Source organism: Acanthaster planci, linkage group LG09 (genome assembly GCF_054643075.1).
Source record: "Acanthaster planci isolate LZ-2023a linkage group LG09, COTS_SCS, whole genome shotgun sequence".
Taxonomy (NCBI): Eukaryota; Metazoa; Echinodermata; class Asteroidea; order Valvatida; family Acanthasteridae; genus Acanthaster; species Acanthaster planci.
Genome location: NC_141785.1, coordinates 2,555,868 through 2,573,774, shown reverse-complemented (window position 1 = coordinate 2,573,774; position 17,907 = coordinate 2,555,868). Strand labels below are relative to the sequence as shown.

General features: G+C 41.6%; 1 protein-coding gene across 1 annotated transcript in view; it reads right to left on the bottom strand.

The window, feature by feature from the left end:
• Positions 1-6,263: 6,263 nt before the first annotated feature.
• The window catches only part of LOC110983249 (uncharacterized), a 53,309-nt gene continuing 41,665 nt past the window's right edge, over positions 6,264-17,907 (bottom strand). Inside the window, exons 26-32 of the mRNA XM_022242363.2 lie at positions 16,818-17,420; positions 15,113-15,307; positions 14,351-14,533; positions 12,413-12,598; positions 11,530-11,631; positions 9,824-10,037; positions 6,264-9,067 (exon numbers count right to left, since the gene is read on the bottom strand). Coding sequence (XP_022098055.2) covers positions 8,077-9,067; positions 9,824-10,037; positions 11,530-11,631; positions 12,413-12,598; positions 14,351-14,533; positions 15,113-15,307; positions 16,818-17,420 — 2,474 coding nt within the window. The 3' untranslated portion in view covers positions 6,264-8,076. The remainder of the gene's footprint in view (positions 9,068-9,823; positions 10,038-11,529; positions 11,632-12,412; positions 12,599-14,350; positions 14,534-15,112; positions 15,308-16,817; positions 17,421-17,907) is intronic.

Genomic DNA, 17,907 nt, shown 5'->3' with positions numbered 1-17,907 from the left:
TAAGTCAGCAGGAAAAAACGCATGCATTTTGTGGGGAATTTTATCAGCCATGCAACGTAAGGGCATACTGTCTTGAAAGTTCTCGTCTTGCATGCATTGTAAGTACATTTACAGCATCAAACGGTATCCTATTCAAACCAGGGAGATATTTTGGACAACCTTTGAATGATACAAGTCGCATTTGGCTAAACAAGACGTGGACTTTCGCAGTGTTTCAATTAGTATGTTATACAGTTGGCAATACATACCAGAGACGTAATCTACCATCTCGACCATTTTGCCTACGTGCTCGACTCGAAAAAAAATCAATGGTAAGACTAATTCAAGGTCAGTGACCACAGGAAACCAGTTATAGTTCGGGCTACAAACAGTATTTATTTTCCACATCATTCCCTTGGTGGGGCATGTTAATATTCACTTAGCGGTCCACCGCGAGTTCAAGTATACACACAGTTCAAGCACGGAGCAAATCGCGCCGATTTTCTGCATCACTGCTCCTCTGAGTACAAGGCGCCAGTCGTGCCGCTAAAATGTACGAGTGGGCCACTATTGTTTTAGCTAATGGAGGGTGTGCTAATGGAGACATGCACGCGATCGGTACACCCCAAATTATCGGTGATTTGGTTTTACGTTTAATTCCCGTCTTTAATCCAAAGGTATAGAGAGGGCCGCGGAAATGGAATAGATCACTGCATATTTCCATAGCAGCCTACTGTAATTTTGAATGCCCTTGAATTTGCCAACTGAAACAATGCCATGGGTTTGCTGTTTGAAAACAAAAAACAGACAGATAACAGTGAAGACACCAAGGTCCGAAAAGTATCAAAATGGCTAACATTAGATTCTCGGGAAGCTAAATAGCAGCATGCATGGTTTAAATAGATTTCAATTGCCAGAAAAGGACAAATACCACTGTGATTTTATTCGGGTTTAATGTTGTTTTTAAAAAATAAGTTATCTTAACACAGCAAAAGAGTCAAGGCAATTTGACTTATGGTAGTTTCGTTTTGGTAAGCCATTCCTAGTATGAAAAATAAAGAGCAACTTTAAAGTTCATTTGTAACGTTCTGTCGATCAAGGTCTTTGGGCCTTGCAAATACAACAACTACAAGCATATAAGGCCCCGATTGCTTCGTGACGCATACCGCCACCAACGGAAATAACGAAACAACAAATGACAAACAAATTGAGGAGTATGTGATGTAGGCCAAGGTCGTGCAGTATTTTAAAACTGTCAGTGAGAAACGAAGACGTCTGGCGCCTGTATCTTGGCAGCCATCGCATGCCGGTCGTGTACAGCGGGCCAGATCGCGCCGAGTTCAAGACCAGATACACAGCTGGACCCGAATATGACAACGCTAACAGTCATCGGGGTTTGTTACACCATTGGTAGGTCTACCCAGTCACGTCCTGTCGCGAACCCAGCGTAAATTATGTAATACCCATGGCGAGATTCGCAGCAGCAGGGCCGGTTTTCACGGCGGGTTCCGCGGTCCCCGTAATTGGCGATCTTGATTTCACGGCGGGCCACCGACGCCAGCCTAAGCGAACTGAGGGGGAATCGCCGTGCTTAAACGAGCATCTCACGAGGTATGGAGACCGTCAAGAAAACATAACTGATCCGTTCAAGGGCACAAGAGGCATTCCTCGGGGAACGGTCTTCAGCGTGTTTTCCATAGCAGGCAGATAGTTATTATTCATCACGGATATTTATTTGAGAAAACTATTTGCATATTAGTTGAAGTCATGCGCTAAGGGTCACCAATTCCCCCAATCACACAAGAGTGTGGTGGATATTGTATCCATGTTCAGGGGCCACCGCTGCGCAGACAGGCACAGGGGTTCAAAATACTGTATGCCATTTTAATGTCGATCAGATTTTGCTTAGTCTGTCAGTCAAAGAGTAGGCCGGTCAAGCCCCGCCTCATGTCGCAAGCGGTAGGACATCGCCGTATTCAACATAGTAGCGAATTTCCTGTTTTGGTTGACGGTCTACGTACGGCTTATATCACTCATCACCAACTAGGCAAATCCCTTAATCTGGGGCTGTGTACCCGAGGCGTAATAACCAAAAAAGCACACAGACAAAACTAAAATAAAGTTGAGCTTCAACTTGACCAATAACAATAAGTCGTTTTTGTACTTTCAATGTGGCAAAAAAGGAGGCCAAGTTGAAGCCATGACGCAGTGGTTACACACTTTGATAATTGATATTAAGAGACTGCATTTGGAGCATCAAAACGACGCTTCAGAAACATTTAGGCAACTTCATTAAGAATGTGAGTTGAACGTTAAAACACAATAACACAGATGTATTGGCATACCTATCTGACATTAATATTTTACACAAAATTCCCACGTGCAAATTTTACTTTATATCTTTACTGGAATTTATGCCTACTCTCACAGTTATGCTGGAACATAATGCCTAAACGATACTGAAAGGAACTGAAATTTTCACAAGTATAAACTGGTTACTTCAGTAATGCCGGCTTTTAATTGGCGAGGTTCAATGACTTGAACACTTCAAGCTAGAATAATGTACATGTGCATTATATCAAAAAAATGAGGAAATATTTATTTGATCGCTGGTGGCGCTATCACGTGTTTATGGTTCAATACGTCAATAGGGGATGCCAGTAATTATGAAACTAGTGTTATCGATCCACTTTTCTGGACCACAGAACCACATAGGCCTAATAGTCGTTATACCTAGCGTCACACTGTTTTTCACCATTGGGGTTGAGGTTGAATTGTGAACATGGTAAATAAAAGAAATTAGCTCTGTGTCGGGTAAGATGAGAATAAAATTTGCTTGTCATGGCCTTGTACATATTTTAGTGAAGGAAATATGCCATACGGGGTCACAGCTAACGACGCGCAGAGCATTGTGGGTAAACTTCAGCAGACTTCGCTCAAAAGCGTGCATTCCACCAAATAGTCGTATTTCTGCGCGCGAGCTCAATAATATTTTGTGATCCCACGGGGTTTTTTACAATAAGACATGCCATAATCAGGAGGCATCATAGAAATATTTCTATAAATCCGAATTTGGGACAGGTAGTTTCTAGCTCGGGGTATTTCTTTCACAAAAAGCCCGAAATTGCGGGCCAATTTTGGATAGAGGGGGGAGGTTGCATTCAGTAATGAGCGCTTAGTTTTACTGCTGTTTGGGGGTATCTTCCTTGAAAGATGAATAAAAACATTTTCGTGGTTAACCCCCATGAAAAGTGATCTTTTGGCCATAATCTTGAATTTCCAGTAAAAAAACGGAGGCCAACCTCTTCACAAGAGTCAACAGGCGGCGCTATTTCGGTGCGATTTTGCACTGTTTAATTAAGTGCAACCTCAATACGTTACACGAGCGGCAGTTATCAATTCGATTTTTTTTCTCTCTTTCTTCCTCATTGCTGCACATTTTCTAACTACACTTTGTTAATTAATCTAAAATTGATCCAGATAATCAATTATTTGAAATACGTCGCCAAAAGATACGTGATCAGTGACACGCCCAATAAAGATATTTTACCGTGATTGTACCAAGGCCGTGTTTTTAACATATAAGCCGACACTTTGGCCCGTCTTAAAACATTTCCATTGGCCAACCAAAAACTTAAAATAACGCTTCGGTAGCAGGAAGTGATAACCTCCACGTGCAACCATAAGCCCCCCCCCCCCCAGCGCCCTGTTCAGGTGCTGGCGACTAGCAAAAACCACATATTGCTACTAGTCGCCGTTGGTGGCGCTATGACACGTTCACGATCTGCGTGCTCAGGGTGCACTCCTACAAATAAATTCCCATAGACACAAATGATAAATCCCTTATATTTCAAAACTATTTTTAAAATACTGAAAACTCTCACTGGTGTCCAAACTGGACAGGAAAATAATGTTCGAAATATCCTCTTTCATTTTCCTTTCAATTTTATTGGGTTGATCGATGAATTTTTGAGAATTTCTAACCCGGAGCAGACCACCCCTAAAACGAAGGAAATTTCACTGCCAGGAAAAGTAGCCATTTTGAAAATACTTCCCCATGAAAACCCCCCAGAAAAAATCCCCCTAGTTTATTGAAAGAAAAGAGAGGGATGAAAGCTACCATTGGAACTGCCAGCTTGTAATTTTGAAAATATTGGACAAAACTGGGCCCTCGAAATTGCTCTATATTGTAATATAATGTAAGAATCCAATTTTACAATAGCGATGAGCTTCACGACTATCTTCAAAAGTCATCCGTTGAGCCACTAAAGTTTGAATGGAATATGCAAGATGAAAGTTGAAATTGAAAGTGATATGTGACCTCAACACCCGAGAAACCTGTATTTTTCCTAATTTTTGTTTGAAGTGGGAGTAATTACCAGTGTTTATGGCATCTTTTTACTGGTGGGCAACCCAGATAAGCCGACTAGTCGCCTACGGCAAGTTTGACGGGATACCGGTACATGTGCCTCTCGATACTCATGTCGACATTCTCAGCATCAAGAGACTGAGTTACAGACACTCAACACCGACAGACACTGTATTTTGTCGAAAAGATTTGATTTGGTTTACACATTAAGAATGATTTTATGCTCAACTTTTGTTTGAAGTTTTAAGAATTTACAGATACAGACGGAAAAAAACAGAATACAAAGGAATCATTCACAATCATCAATATAATGATTATGGAACAAGAATATTGTGGCGGTCGGGTCTGACGATGCCCGGGCTTGCCTTCGGCCCACCCGACGAGCGGCAGTGGAGTAGGCCAGGGGTGCAGGTCCGTTCTGCGGCAGTCTACCGCCAGGCGGTCGCAGACGACTTCCAGTCACTTCCTCGGTACTGCAGGATCGGGCAATGGCACGGGGAAGGGGCAACCTCGGGGGATGGACCTTCTAAATCAACACACTGACTTGGTCATGTACCATATAAGTAGAACCTGGTTTATTCAGCTCTGGTCGCCTAGACAGGCGAAAACGTCGCCTTAACAGGGGCTCAACTTATAATTACCTCCGATTATGTTTGCATACCTTGTAAAATAAATCCATGTAATTACGAGATGGGTATTGCCTTTATTGGGTCGCCTAATAAGGTTTAAAGATCGGGTGATTGGCTGGAAAAATCTTCAACGTAGAACGGGACTTCTGACGGGTACTGACGCGGACTAACTAATAACTCACAGGAAACTGACTCGTACTGACGGGATTGACTGGTACTGACTCAGGACTGACGAGAAACTCACCGGGAACTGACTGGAACACTCACTCCGGACTGACGTGGAACACGTACGGGACTGACTTCTGAAACACGGAACTGACGTGGAACACGCGACCAACTTGAAACACGCAACTGACAAGACCCACTTTCCCGCCACCGCACGCGGTTTTTATAGCTGTGCGGCCCGGGCAACATTAGCATAAATTAAATAAATAGAGGGCGTCCTAACGCCTTACCATAATTTCGCCTTAATATCATACAGATAATAATATAGGACTGACAGAGTTAACTTCTTTTATAATACTAATTTGACCTCTCAGAAATAGATTCACTGTGGACAAAAGAGAAAATCACGCGCAGGTTAAAGATACCTTCGCCAGATTTACCGCCTTTGAGTTTTAATTTGACTGCACCTATTCAAGAAGGGCAGCGGGGATTACATTGAAGAATGGTGATAGAGTAGTTTGCCCATAAAAAGTGGAAAACGAAACTAAACGGAAAAGATAAAAAGTTGTGTGCGCAAAAACGAATTTGAATGTCAGAATAGGGAAAAAGAAACCCCAAAACAAACTAAACCGTAGCATCTGTGCGAATTTGATTGAGAGGAATTTTGCTGAAATTGGCCGGGAAGGCCTAGGCCCCTATATTACGATATCAGTGTGAATCTCGTACCTGTTTTGGGTAGCCTACTCAGTATAAAACGTAACAAACCCTGAGCGAACATGTATAAAGCAAACATACACAAATCCACCATTTTGGGGGCTAATAACAAATATAAGTTGTGTTCATGCAAAAACTAATATCCAGTGCATTTCCTTTCAGTTTCTCGTTTCAATTTAATCAATAATTCGTTCCCCCCGCTGAGAAAGGTCAGCTGAAAATTCCTTTAAAAAGCAACAAAAAGAAATAATTTCAAAAGTCCTAACTGACAGTTCAGATGGCATGTCTTTGACCCCCCAAAACGAATACATCTCTTTTTACCAAATGCAGGATATTTCAAATAGAGGTTGCACAGCACAGTCTTGAGGAATTCTGCTCAAAACTAAAGGAAAACTTGACAAACAAGGTTCCTTTGTCTTGCTTCTAGTTGTTTATTGCATCCTTAGTAATTTACAATTTGTGGTAAGAAGTTCAACCTAAGTAGGGGAAATTTAAAAGCCATATTACACATTAAACATGTTCACGATACTGGATTACAATAAATATTGAATCAGCAAAAAATATTCCCGATATAAATGAATTATTCCAGACATGCTTAGTGCAAAAAATAAACATGCATAACAACATCTCATCTCAAAGTACTGCTAACTATTTCAGAAGAGAATCCTTTCAGCCTTCATCTAACCTCTCGTGTTTGCCTATTGCCCCATGAGGCAAAAGCCATAGCCCAGTGTGCTAACAGGCCAGGGGTCATGTCCACGGTCCAGATGCCAGCAACATTAGCAAATATTGCAAGCTTGGGTTATGGAAGTGAAGGGGTTGATGAAGGGCAGATCAAGAATGGGGGGGGGGCAAATGCTTAGGGACCAAAACTTTTTAATGTTCCTTCATGAACCTTTAATAGCCTTTAAGAGGGGTGAAGCTAAATTTGGGGGCTTTTACAGGGAAGTGAAAGAGTCCCAAAATGCCTTTATCTCATATTTCAAACCAAAGGTTTTTGCTGGGAGTGGGGCACATGGCTTAGTTGCATCCCCTTGGATCAACCAATGATGACAATGAGGATTGTCACCGCAATATCAACCTCAACAGAGGCTTTGCGTGGTAGCCATCATGCAAGGGCAGTTCTTTTGTTTCACAGGGAAACCTCCTTTGTACATACCCTATGACACAAAACAATGGCCTGCAATATGGAAGCCAAGCAAACCCTCTATAGTATGGTTGAAGGAATTACAATATCACTGGCCTGTTGTGGGGCACTGTCACAGAGCTGTATCACAGAACATTGACAAATGCTGCAAAGGCAAATTATAACTGACTTAGTTTGGCAGCCACATTATTGCTGCTGCCACTAATTACAACTTAGATATCATTTCTCATCTCTTCCTCCAACAGCTTCCCCTTAATTCCCCACATTCTATCCAACAAAACAACATTTAGTATGTTTGGCATACCTTTCAGACAAGACTCAGTTAAATGATGATCTCACATCACAGGTCCATATTATCGTTGCTGCCTTATCATAACTACCAGAAAAAGAGGTCTGAACAGAATTCGAAAAGTTTCGATAGACTACATCATAGAAATATAAATAGATAAAAGTACTTTCGCAAAAAACATACATTTACTATTAAAACTGTTTACATAAAAATTCTTCAGAAAGACAAGACACTGCATTCAATGTAACATTTACAAAAGAAACTACGGTTTACTTTCAATATGTAATATGTCCATTTGAAGAACTTGACATTTTTCCGTAATTATGAAATTTAAAAAATAAAAATGGTATACCATGTGTCCCAAACTTAATTTTTACATTGTTTCCAAACTTGCATTTAATGTTATAAAACCATGGAAACTGACCTTAGGCAACCAGGAGAAAGTGGGATTATGATAGGTACTTGGTACCATAATTGCGCTTATTCGGCTTTGGAAATGAACTCTTCAAATATCTTTGTGAAACCTTTTACACTACTGAATATATGTACTCAAGTTAAACGTATCCTGTAACAGTATACTTTTAAGCATATGAGAAACTGCAGTTCTGTAAAATATTCACTGGATCATACTACCTGCAACAATGCTTAAATCAATCACTGCATCAGAAAGCAACAATCCTGTGCAGTTATTGAAGTGAAGTTTGCCTTCAAACTCGGAAGATAGCTGCTAAAAAATGTCAGCAGTCCTCAAAAGAACTGCAATTACACTAACAAATATCTTCCACTATTCAAAAGGGTCATCATCAAGGTCCTCATTATCTGAATCCTGGAAAATGGGATTCTGCTTGGTGATATCGGAAGGAGATTTGGTGAGGGACAGCTTGTTGCTCCTATTTTGATCTTCGGTAATGTCGTCGTGATTGCCATTCAGTGTTGCTGAGGTAGAGGTCTTTCTATTCCCACTAACACTTTGTGGCGAGGATTGGCTAGGGGGTTGGACAGCACCGACAGAGGACTCACCATCCTGCCGCATCTCTGTGGCTGCCTGCTTGCTCAGCACTGGGTTCTCAGGTATAAAGATTGGGTTCTGGTATGCCACTGCCCCTACGGAATGCTTGCGGGTAACCGAAGGCCGGCGACCTGCAGACTTCTTGCGGACACGCTTGTCTCCTTGCTCTGGGACATTCTCTTTGACAAGGCCAAGTTGCGCTTGCTCCCACTGGTCAAGGTTGCTTCCCTTGGCCTGTAAGGTGCCTCGGTCACTGAGAGGCATGGCCAGGGTCTCCATGAACTGTGCCACTGCCAGATCACCTCCCATTTGGGCTTTCTCTTGTTTCTCTTTGCCACTATTGATGTCCACCTGCTGACCTTTCACCTCATAGCCCGGGGGGAGGAGCCCCAGGGCGCTTGCGAGGAAGAGGTTGTCGGGTGGGGAGTAAGGTGGGGGCTTATCCTTAGGGATTTGCTTGGTGTCCTCAGCTTTGGCAGCAGTGGGCAAGGCTTCAGCACCCGTAGAGACAGCGGCAGGCGCTTCCGGGGTGGATGCTTTTGCAACTGCTTCAGTTGGGGTGGGCACTGAGGAAGCAACTTGTACCTTTGCCTCTTCGTTGCCATCCATAGGATAATCTCGCTCTGCGTAATCAACTGGTGGATAGTCCTGAGGTGGGTTATCTTGTGTTTGATAATCTTCTGGTATGAAATCCATGGATGGATGGTGCTGTGTCCGATGGTCTTGATCCGGTGTGACCATCACTTGCTCAGAGTCACTGCGGAATCTGTTTTGCAAATGGAGCCAAAACAAACAACTTAAATTATAAGACAATGCCAGAATAAGGTTTCCCGGTGGAATGGCATGTGTAAATCAACAAATGAGACACACTTCTACGGAGATGTTAAAAGACATTTCAAGCCTTTCTAAGCTGACTTAAACTGAGTTGCGATGGCTTGATTGCTACTCTGGAACAAACTGCCATGATTGGTGGAGGACATCACTAAAATCTACACACTATAGAGGGATTTCACGTTAGCGCTGTCTGCACATATCTGCATCGAAACCGAGGCTCTCTGTGTTGAACTTCGTCGTGCTCGACCACGGCCAGAGTCTACACAGTACATGGAGTATCCGGTTCGTAAGTGTGATGCCGCTTCATTCTACCTCCATGGTTTAAATCACGCCCACTGCACAAGATACACGACCATCACTGGTATGTTAGTTCGCGGTCAATTGTCATTATTTTCTCTTTTGATTTCACGTGTCGAGTCATCCTGAAAGACTCTTCCACAAAAATCTGCAGCCTGAAAAGTCTGAATTTAACATACCTTTATGTATTTTGTGTCTTGACTCCTTACTTTCAATTTTCTGATTGTATTAAGAATTGAAGCTGACACATACAGCCTCGTTTGCAGTGCGCAGATCGACGCTGAAAGCGTTGTATTGGGATCCATCTATTTCACTGATTCCTAACATCAGCTGGTTATTGCTACTGATGTTCCTACCGTATTACTCATCGCAAAAAAATTAAAAACCTTACCTGGCCCTCCATGGAACAAAGGGATCAGAACCCTTGTAGGGCACTCTGCGATACCGACGTACCATCAAGAAGCCCATGCCAATGACGATAGCAACAAGGACTAATACAATGACAATCACAGTCCAGATAGGGAGAGTGCCATGGTCAGTGCCGTTATCATTCCCTGTTCCCAGGGGCACCACCTGTGGTGTGCATTCCTTTGTAGCAAGGTTTTCTACAGACAACAATGCATATTAACCATATAAAGAATACAAACAATATGGAACACAAAATATTTTATTGATACAATTGACTCTCAATACAAACTCAGTGGAGCCTCGCCAAAATATTTGTTGTTACAAATTTAGTTGGAAGCATAGTGTCAGCTTTCTCGTGAACTGTGCATGCATTGTGTTACAGTAAGTTCATATAAGCTGCCATAGTTGAGTACAATGGAGACAATCATGTGGGCAAAACTACTTATGTTGTAAAGTCAAATAATAACAGAACAACAGAAAACCAAGACTGCGAAAAAAAGGAGAAAACTAGGCACCAAAACCATATTAAATCTGAATGCAGAAATAGAGCGTCATAGAGACAACTCAAGTAGTGGACGATATATCAGGGGTTATTCCATGATTTACTTTTAATCCAGTTTTACTGGAAAGGGTTGGGGTAATCAAAACAAAATCCTGTTCGTTTGGGATTTTTATTCCACCACTTTCCTACAATGATCCATTGGTCTGTGTTACAGAAACACTTTCTAGACTTTAAGCCAGTGTGCCACATTATAAACTCAGCGTAACTATGCCATAGTGCATACACTATTTGATCACATCATGCATTGGCATCATGTATAGAAAGACATGAATTCAAGCCCATAAGAATCACTTCAATAAAGGTTCATTTGAAAAGGTTGTTAACCATGTTATTCCAATTGATCGTATTAATCGGAAGTTTGTGTCACTGCGTTCATCTTCAGTGAATATTTCCCCCTAGAAACAGGCAACACTCTGTCGGGACTGATGATTTGTGTTTGCTCTAACAATGAGAGTCAACCGTGTTGTAGAACCAAAGCTAAACAAGAACATTCAACCTTAATAGCAGTGTTGTAGTCGAGTTCATCGCAGGTCTCTGCAAGTCCTTGACAAGTCCATCACAAGTCATCTAGTCTAAAAGCAAGTCACAAGCTATTCCAATGAAAAGTGACAAAAGCAGTTCCTTTGTCACTGTTCACCCCGTTGCCTAAGACTTGTCGTGTGAAATGACTTGTGACAGGACTCGTAAAAACCTGTGGCACACTTTAATAAGTACCTTAAGTACTTGGCTTAAAACCCTGAAAACTCTTCCGTGGCTGGGAATTTTCCAACTTGCAACCGCTACAAGATAAGCTTTAGTCTGTGCTTTAGTCTGTAGTGTTCTTGAATGCTGAATGAGTTGACCTTCCACACTGGGGTTCTTGGCTTTGGTACAATAATTTATTCCTGACAATTTGTCAAGGATCCTTTAACAGTGGGCCTCACTACTGAACTACAGCGTTCCTATGCAGGAATGCTTGAAGAAGAAATGAAATGCTTGAATGAAGAAAATACTATCTTTAAGGGAAGGAGACTCCAAGGATTTGATTCTAGAGGAGGTTCTAAGAGTTGCCAAGCCACTCACAACATTCAACAACATGGACAACGACCAGATGTTCAGGCAATGATAGTCAAACATGGATCACTTACCGGGACACACGCAAGAGTACTTGTCTACATCCGGTATACAGACACCTCCATAGGTGCAGGGATTGGGATCACAGACCCTACTGTCAATGTCACAGTTCTGACCTGTAGACAACCACATTGCATGAGTTCAACACACGATAAAACTGCACTGAAGACAAAGGGTCCAGGGGCAGGGTAAGGGGGACATTCCCCTCTCAAACAGAACAAAAAAGGGAAAAACGAACAGAAACATCAAAAGAAAAGAAAAACTGACCAATTTACTTGAAAACACCACAAAATTGACCCCCTTCCATCATTAATGGTTTGAAAGTTTCCTGTTAATAAGAGCTATGCCCTCCCTAGAGACAAATCTGGTGATGCCCAAAGACAATTGAAAATGTACAGAGCGACTTGGCTGTCCGAATCTCAGCGTTCTCTGTCCACCACCACGTCTGAATCTGATCCTCCTCCTGACACATCTACTTCAAAGGCCCACGTTTTAATCTTCTGCTTCAAATAAATTAATATTCTCGGCCATGTTTTTGCCTGATTCCAATGAAGACAAAGAAACATGCATGCATGAACATCGCGCTGTCACTTCAATGCGGTATAGCGCAGCATCTTGACATTGTCTTGCTGCTTTTGTTCTGGACGTGACATCAGGCAATGTGTGCTCATTGAAGAAGTGTCTTGGGGGAATTTGGGGGATGAGGCGAACATGGACTGTTTCTTTACACTTTCGGACAAAATTAAGCACCAGAATAGATAAAAACTTTCATTACTTTATTATATATATAGTCAGCGACTATTTAAGAAAACTTTTGCCTCTTTATAAAATCTTATTTGTGAACCTTTAAGAAGAAAGCTTTGTTGGAATGAACCATTAAGCTCATTCTATCTTTACCAGTGAATGGCGGGTCACAAGGTTTGCAGTTTTCTCCACCGTAGCCAAATGCACAGCCTGAGCAGTCCGACAAGATGGGGTCAGAACAGCGGCATTCATGCTGACCATTGGGAAGAGGAATGCAGCTGCCGTTGTAAGCACATTTCGCACCATCACACAGCCTTGGATCCAACTCACAGAAGTAGCCTTGGAATGACACAAAACGTCCAACTCATGTCAATCAATTCCCTTGTAGCAAATTACTGATCAGCTGACTCCATAAAGACAAAAAAAGTCACTAGGAGCCTTTCAACAACCCAGTGCACCCCATAGAGGTTGCCAATGGGAGCCGTTTTCTCAGTGCCTCTGAGAAACTTGTTTTTGATGTCCATAATGTAACTTTTTCTGTAAAATATGATAAATTGACCTAAGGAGCCTGCAGATCTGTTAGTTAGCGGTGCTGCACATAAAAAATGTAAGATAATAATAACGGAATTAAGCAGGTAAGACGCAGACCACAAAGTTTAAATGTGGCCAATTCAAGGCAAATATGTGGGTGGGTATTGTATCACAAATTGATTTTTATTAATCAGCATACTTTCAAATTATTTGACAACAACAACAAATGAAGCACCAAATATCAGTAAATTAATAAGTAGTGCATCAACTTGGAACTCAATTACTAACAAAATAGTTTGAAATCGCTTTTCTACTATTCAAGCTTCCAAATTGAAAAGTCCACATTTGTCAAAACGGCACGAATTGTTTGGTCACTGTTAAAGTGCATCAAGCTAATTTCAGCAAAATAAATGCACGATGCGAAGTGTTATTTTGGGGTTCTGAAACACAGGTGGCGTCTTGGAAGTATGTCGTCTGAATGTGGTCATGATCAGCTGCAACATAAAACTAGAAGACTTGGACTTGATTTCACTTGTATTGAATTTGTATGGCAACTCAATTAGAGACCTCAGGTTATTTCTTGTTCACCGATGTTAGTATTTTTTAATGGAAAAGTGATCCCAACAGTAACTACATATGTGACCCACTATGTGAAAATGAGTCTTAAGTTGCCAGAGCCACTTTTTGAGTTTTCATTTGCATTGGAAAGAGCAAATTGAGTTTTTTGTTTTGGTGAATCACTCAGTTTGGCATCCTGATAAAAGTGGATACTCCATGGTGACAAATGCTGTGGGTTCCTGTTGATTTACAAGGTGCACAATTATTCTAAAGGACTTTCACTCCAAAGTGGCTCTGGTGACTTAAGACTCGTTTTCGCAGAGTGGGTCACATATGGCAAATGAAAGTAGACATGGTTGTGAGAATTACATGCAAGAAATGTTTACAGTAAGATGCGATTTGTTTACACAAGATGATGGAAAAAAAGATTTGAGGCTCCCATGGTGAAGGGGGTAAGTTAACAGCGGCAGAATGGTTTTTAAAAGTGGGAGGGGGGTGGAGCAAGCCCCTGCCATTAGGCTGAAAAGAATACAATTACAAAGTACCTCCATCAGCTGGTAGGCCTATAAAGGGGGGGGGGAATAACTACCTTTTCAGGGGTGGAAGTGTTACCCCGGTTCCACCGTCGGTGAAGCAAGTTAACTAACAGGCTTGTGGTAGCAACATGCAAAAATACCTTTTTTTTGGTGAGTTTATGTGGTTTTGAAAGAACCAGACGGTACTCAAGGTGTGGTGCGTTAGCATTTTCTCCACACCTCACTTTCTCCAGACAACATGAGCCCCTTCACCATTGGAATCCATGCAGTCCCTGGACGATGGACTGACAGACAGAGCGTACCGTCCAAAACTTAGAGTTCCCTCTGGTTCTTTTCAGACCCACACATACTCACAAAAGAGATTTTTTTGCATCGTGCTACCGTAAACCTATTACTTAATATGATGGAAGGAAGCATTTAATGGAAAGACAGCCTAAGTAATCACAGGGAAGTCTTTGCTGCTCACCTTCATAGGGTGCAACACATTGACAGGTATAGATCCCTACCCCATCAATGCATTTTGCACCATTCTGGCATTGATGATCAGCACAGTCGTCTGCGTCGCCGTCACATAATGGCCCTTCAAATCCCCGTTTACACTCACAGGTATAACGCACAGTATTTGCCACGTTCACACACTTCACAGTGCCTAACGAGAAATGTAGATGTGTACAAAAACATCAGGAGAATTGCAATTGCCTGGATTTTGCTAACGCAAACCAGCTCCCTCTACTTGCAAAAAATCTAAAAAACAACAGCCAAAGAGTTCAACTAAAATTCCTAAGATGAAAAATGTAAAGGCATTCACTTTGTTTCAACAATGATTGCTTAAACCTTTGGACCTTTTAAATTGTCTATTCATGTAAGACAAGTTGGCAAAGCAGGTTAAATATGGATGCAATTAATGGAAAGATTAGCACCCATGTACAAACAAAGATTATATTCCAAAGATTGGCTATGTTCTAAAACTGTTTCATATCTCTCATGTTAATCAAACTAATCAACAAATGGGATAAAAACTTCTCAAAAAGATGGAGAAAAGAATTGTTACTTTCTGTGGTAGTGATGGCATTAAATGCAGGCCATGGCCCAGTATTTACGTTAATTTTTTATTTCAACTTTTTAATAATCATTTGACCAAACAAACGCCGCAAAAACATTGAAAATTTCCAAATTCTACACACATCAATGAAGTCTACATATGAAAATGAATCAGGTTTTCATTTACCCAGAGGAGAACATTGGTTCTGTTGGCAACTGTCCACCTCCATAGTACAATCTCGCCCACTCCAACCAGGTAGACAGCTACAGCTGAAGTTGCGGATACCACCAAATCCATTCACACACTGACCAGGGATAGAGTGAAGCACATGACAGGGGAAGGGTGTGCACTCATCAATATCGCTACATGTGAAACCATCACCTGGGGGGTGGTAAATAAAAGCAGTCAGAAAAATATAGACCTTGAAATTCACTCATAAATGTAAACCTGTAAACATCTTCCATTTGCACCAAAGCGAATTTTTCAACAGAGCCTGGTTCTGCAGGACAAGTGCCCTCTAACTGCGTAGTGAAAAGGGGACAGCATGAGCCGGCAGTAGAATGCTACGTGCAGTATCAAAGTAGAAACCATGCAGGTGGGTTTGTGCATGTCTGGTGTACGGTAGATGATTTAAAATGGGGAAGTCATGTGAGCGAAGTAATCAAAAAAAGCAACTGAAAGTTATACATGCTACTATATATATTCCTGCTGGCGATCTTTTAGTTATCTATAAAGGTTACATTAGACCCATCTTGGACTACTGTGTTCCCATGTTTAATAGTAATCTTACCCAAGAACAAGTGTATAGGTTAGAACGTATTCAAAAACGGGTGTGCAAAATCATACTCGGTAAAGATTATACACGCTATGACAATGCTTTTAACTTATGCAACCTTGAAACACTGCAAGAACGACGACAGAAAATCTGCTACGATTTTATTTTGTCAATTGAATCCCATAATGTGTGTAAAGGTTGGTTACCACCTTAAAAAAAGTCTTTTAACTTAAGATTCGCTCAGAAATATGAACAGTGTGAGTGTCAAACAAAACGGTTTTCAAATAGTGCTCTCCCTAAAATTGTCAACATCTTAAACTCTTTATAATTTTTATTTTCCCCCTTTTTTACCGTTATTTTATACTTTATTCTCTATCTTCCAGATATTTGTACTACATACCTTATATATATATTTTAAGAATATTTCTTAATTAGTTGAACTCATCATTAATTTTGATGTATTGTAATAGCACTTGTAGTTTTAATGAATGTTTACGTGTACAATTCAGTTTTTACTGCCATACATGTCTTTTAATAAACCATTCTTGAATTGAAAACGGTACTCAGTGCCGTACATGTGAGTGTAGAAATGAGAAAATGCTGTTGACACGTCCTCTCTTGTTGATGCAAGAATCTTGGACTTCAACAGATACACATGGGGGGTGCCCAGTAACAGCTGAAGTACCTTAGTAGCTAACACAACAGTGGGTAGCAGGTTTTACAGTTAGGCCATTTGCAGACTCATTTTTTTTCCATACAGAGAAATAAGCTACATAATACATGGTGCATCGGTGGCTATAAGTGCGTAGAACGATCACCTCTCACCACTTTGACCTGAGATCAATTCCCAGCCAAGGCTGCACGTGGGAAAAGTTGTTCAGTAATTCTCTCTTGTGCCTTAAGGGTTTTCTCAATTTTCCTCTCTCTGTAAAAATCAACACTTTCAACCTCTGGCTCATTTCCACATTCAGATATGCTTCACTTGGTGAAGATGCCTTTATATGTCTTTGGCACAGCCCCCGTTGCAGCTGCGTCTTTCAACAAATAATTTAGCCTATTGGCTGTAATAAAATGAACATGAACAAATTGAACCGCTGGATGGAAAGTTTCAGGTACCTGTAAATCCTGCTTTGCATGTGCAGAATCCTCGTAGGCATGTTGCATAAGGGCTACAATAACCGGGCTGGCTACATCGGTCATCAGAGGTCACTCTGACTGTGATGACTTGACGGAAACTCAGGTAAGTTGGATCCGTGACTTGAATAAAGAGACTCAGCACGTTGGTGGTCCAGGCGTCTAATCGCCGTGCCAACAGCAACTGATCTCCACTGATGCTAAAGAAGGAGTGGGAGTCTTCGTCTACAAAGAAGCTGAATGCAAAACCACCGGCGGTGTCCGGATCAGTGACCACAAAATTCCCCAGGGATTCACCCACATTCAGGGTCTCAGGAATGGTGAGTGTGGTGTTCCCGTCCACCGTCAGGGCTGTGGGGGGCTCTGGAGTGTCGGTGATGCCGATGTCAAAGTTCTTGACTAGCTCCAAGTTGGTGTTGAGTTCTGCCACCTTGACCTGGATGGTAATGATTGGGGTGGTTTCGTGGTCCAAGAGACGCTGGACTAGGACCCTGTGTTGCTGGATGTAGAATGGCGTTCCAAGAGAGATCATGGTGTACACGTAAGCAGTTTGTGTGCCATCTGGATCGTTAACGCTTAATTGACCTATCAATACAAGCCCAAAAGAAACACTGTGGTTATACTGCAGCAAAACTTGCCCGACAGGTTGAAGAAAAGCCCAACTTGCATACAAAAATGCAAACAAAATGGCATATGGGTCAGTAAAGTTGACTCTTCCAATTCTGTTCAAGGCAGCAGTACTTGACCATTAAAAGTACCGCTGTTGGAAAAGTATTTTGCAACAAAATCTTAGTTCTGAACAGCAGTTACTATTACATAAAGTTGACCACCTCAACTTCCAAGGAAACTCAGTGCACTCACTGTAGATACAAACAGCTAGTTAATCACAAAAACCACCTCAACCCTCTAGGTACCCCTTTCTACCAAAGGAGGTGAGAGGAACTCGTAACAAACTGTCTTGCTCAAGGACACATGCACCAAAATCCCACATTCTGGGCTCGAGCCCACAATCTGCAGAATGACCCACTGGCCTGTCTCCATTTTGATTTCTCAGCTACACCATATGGCACTG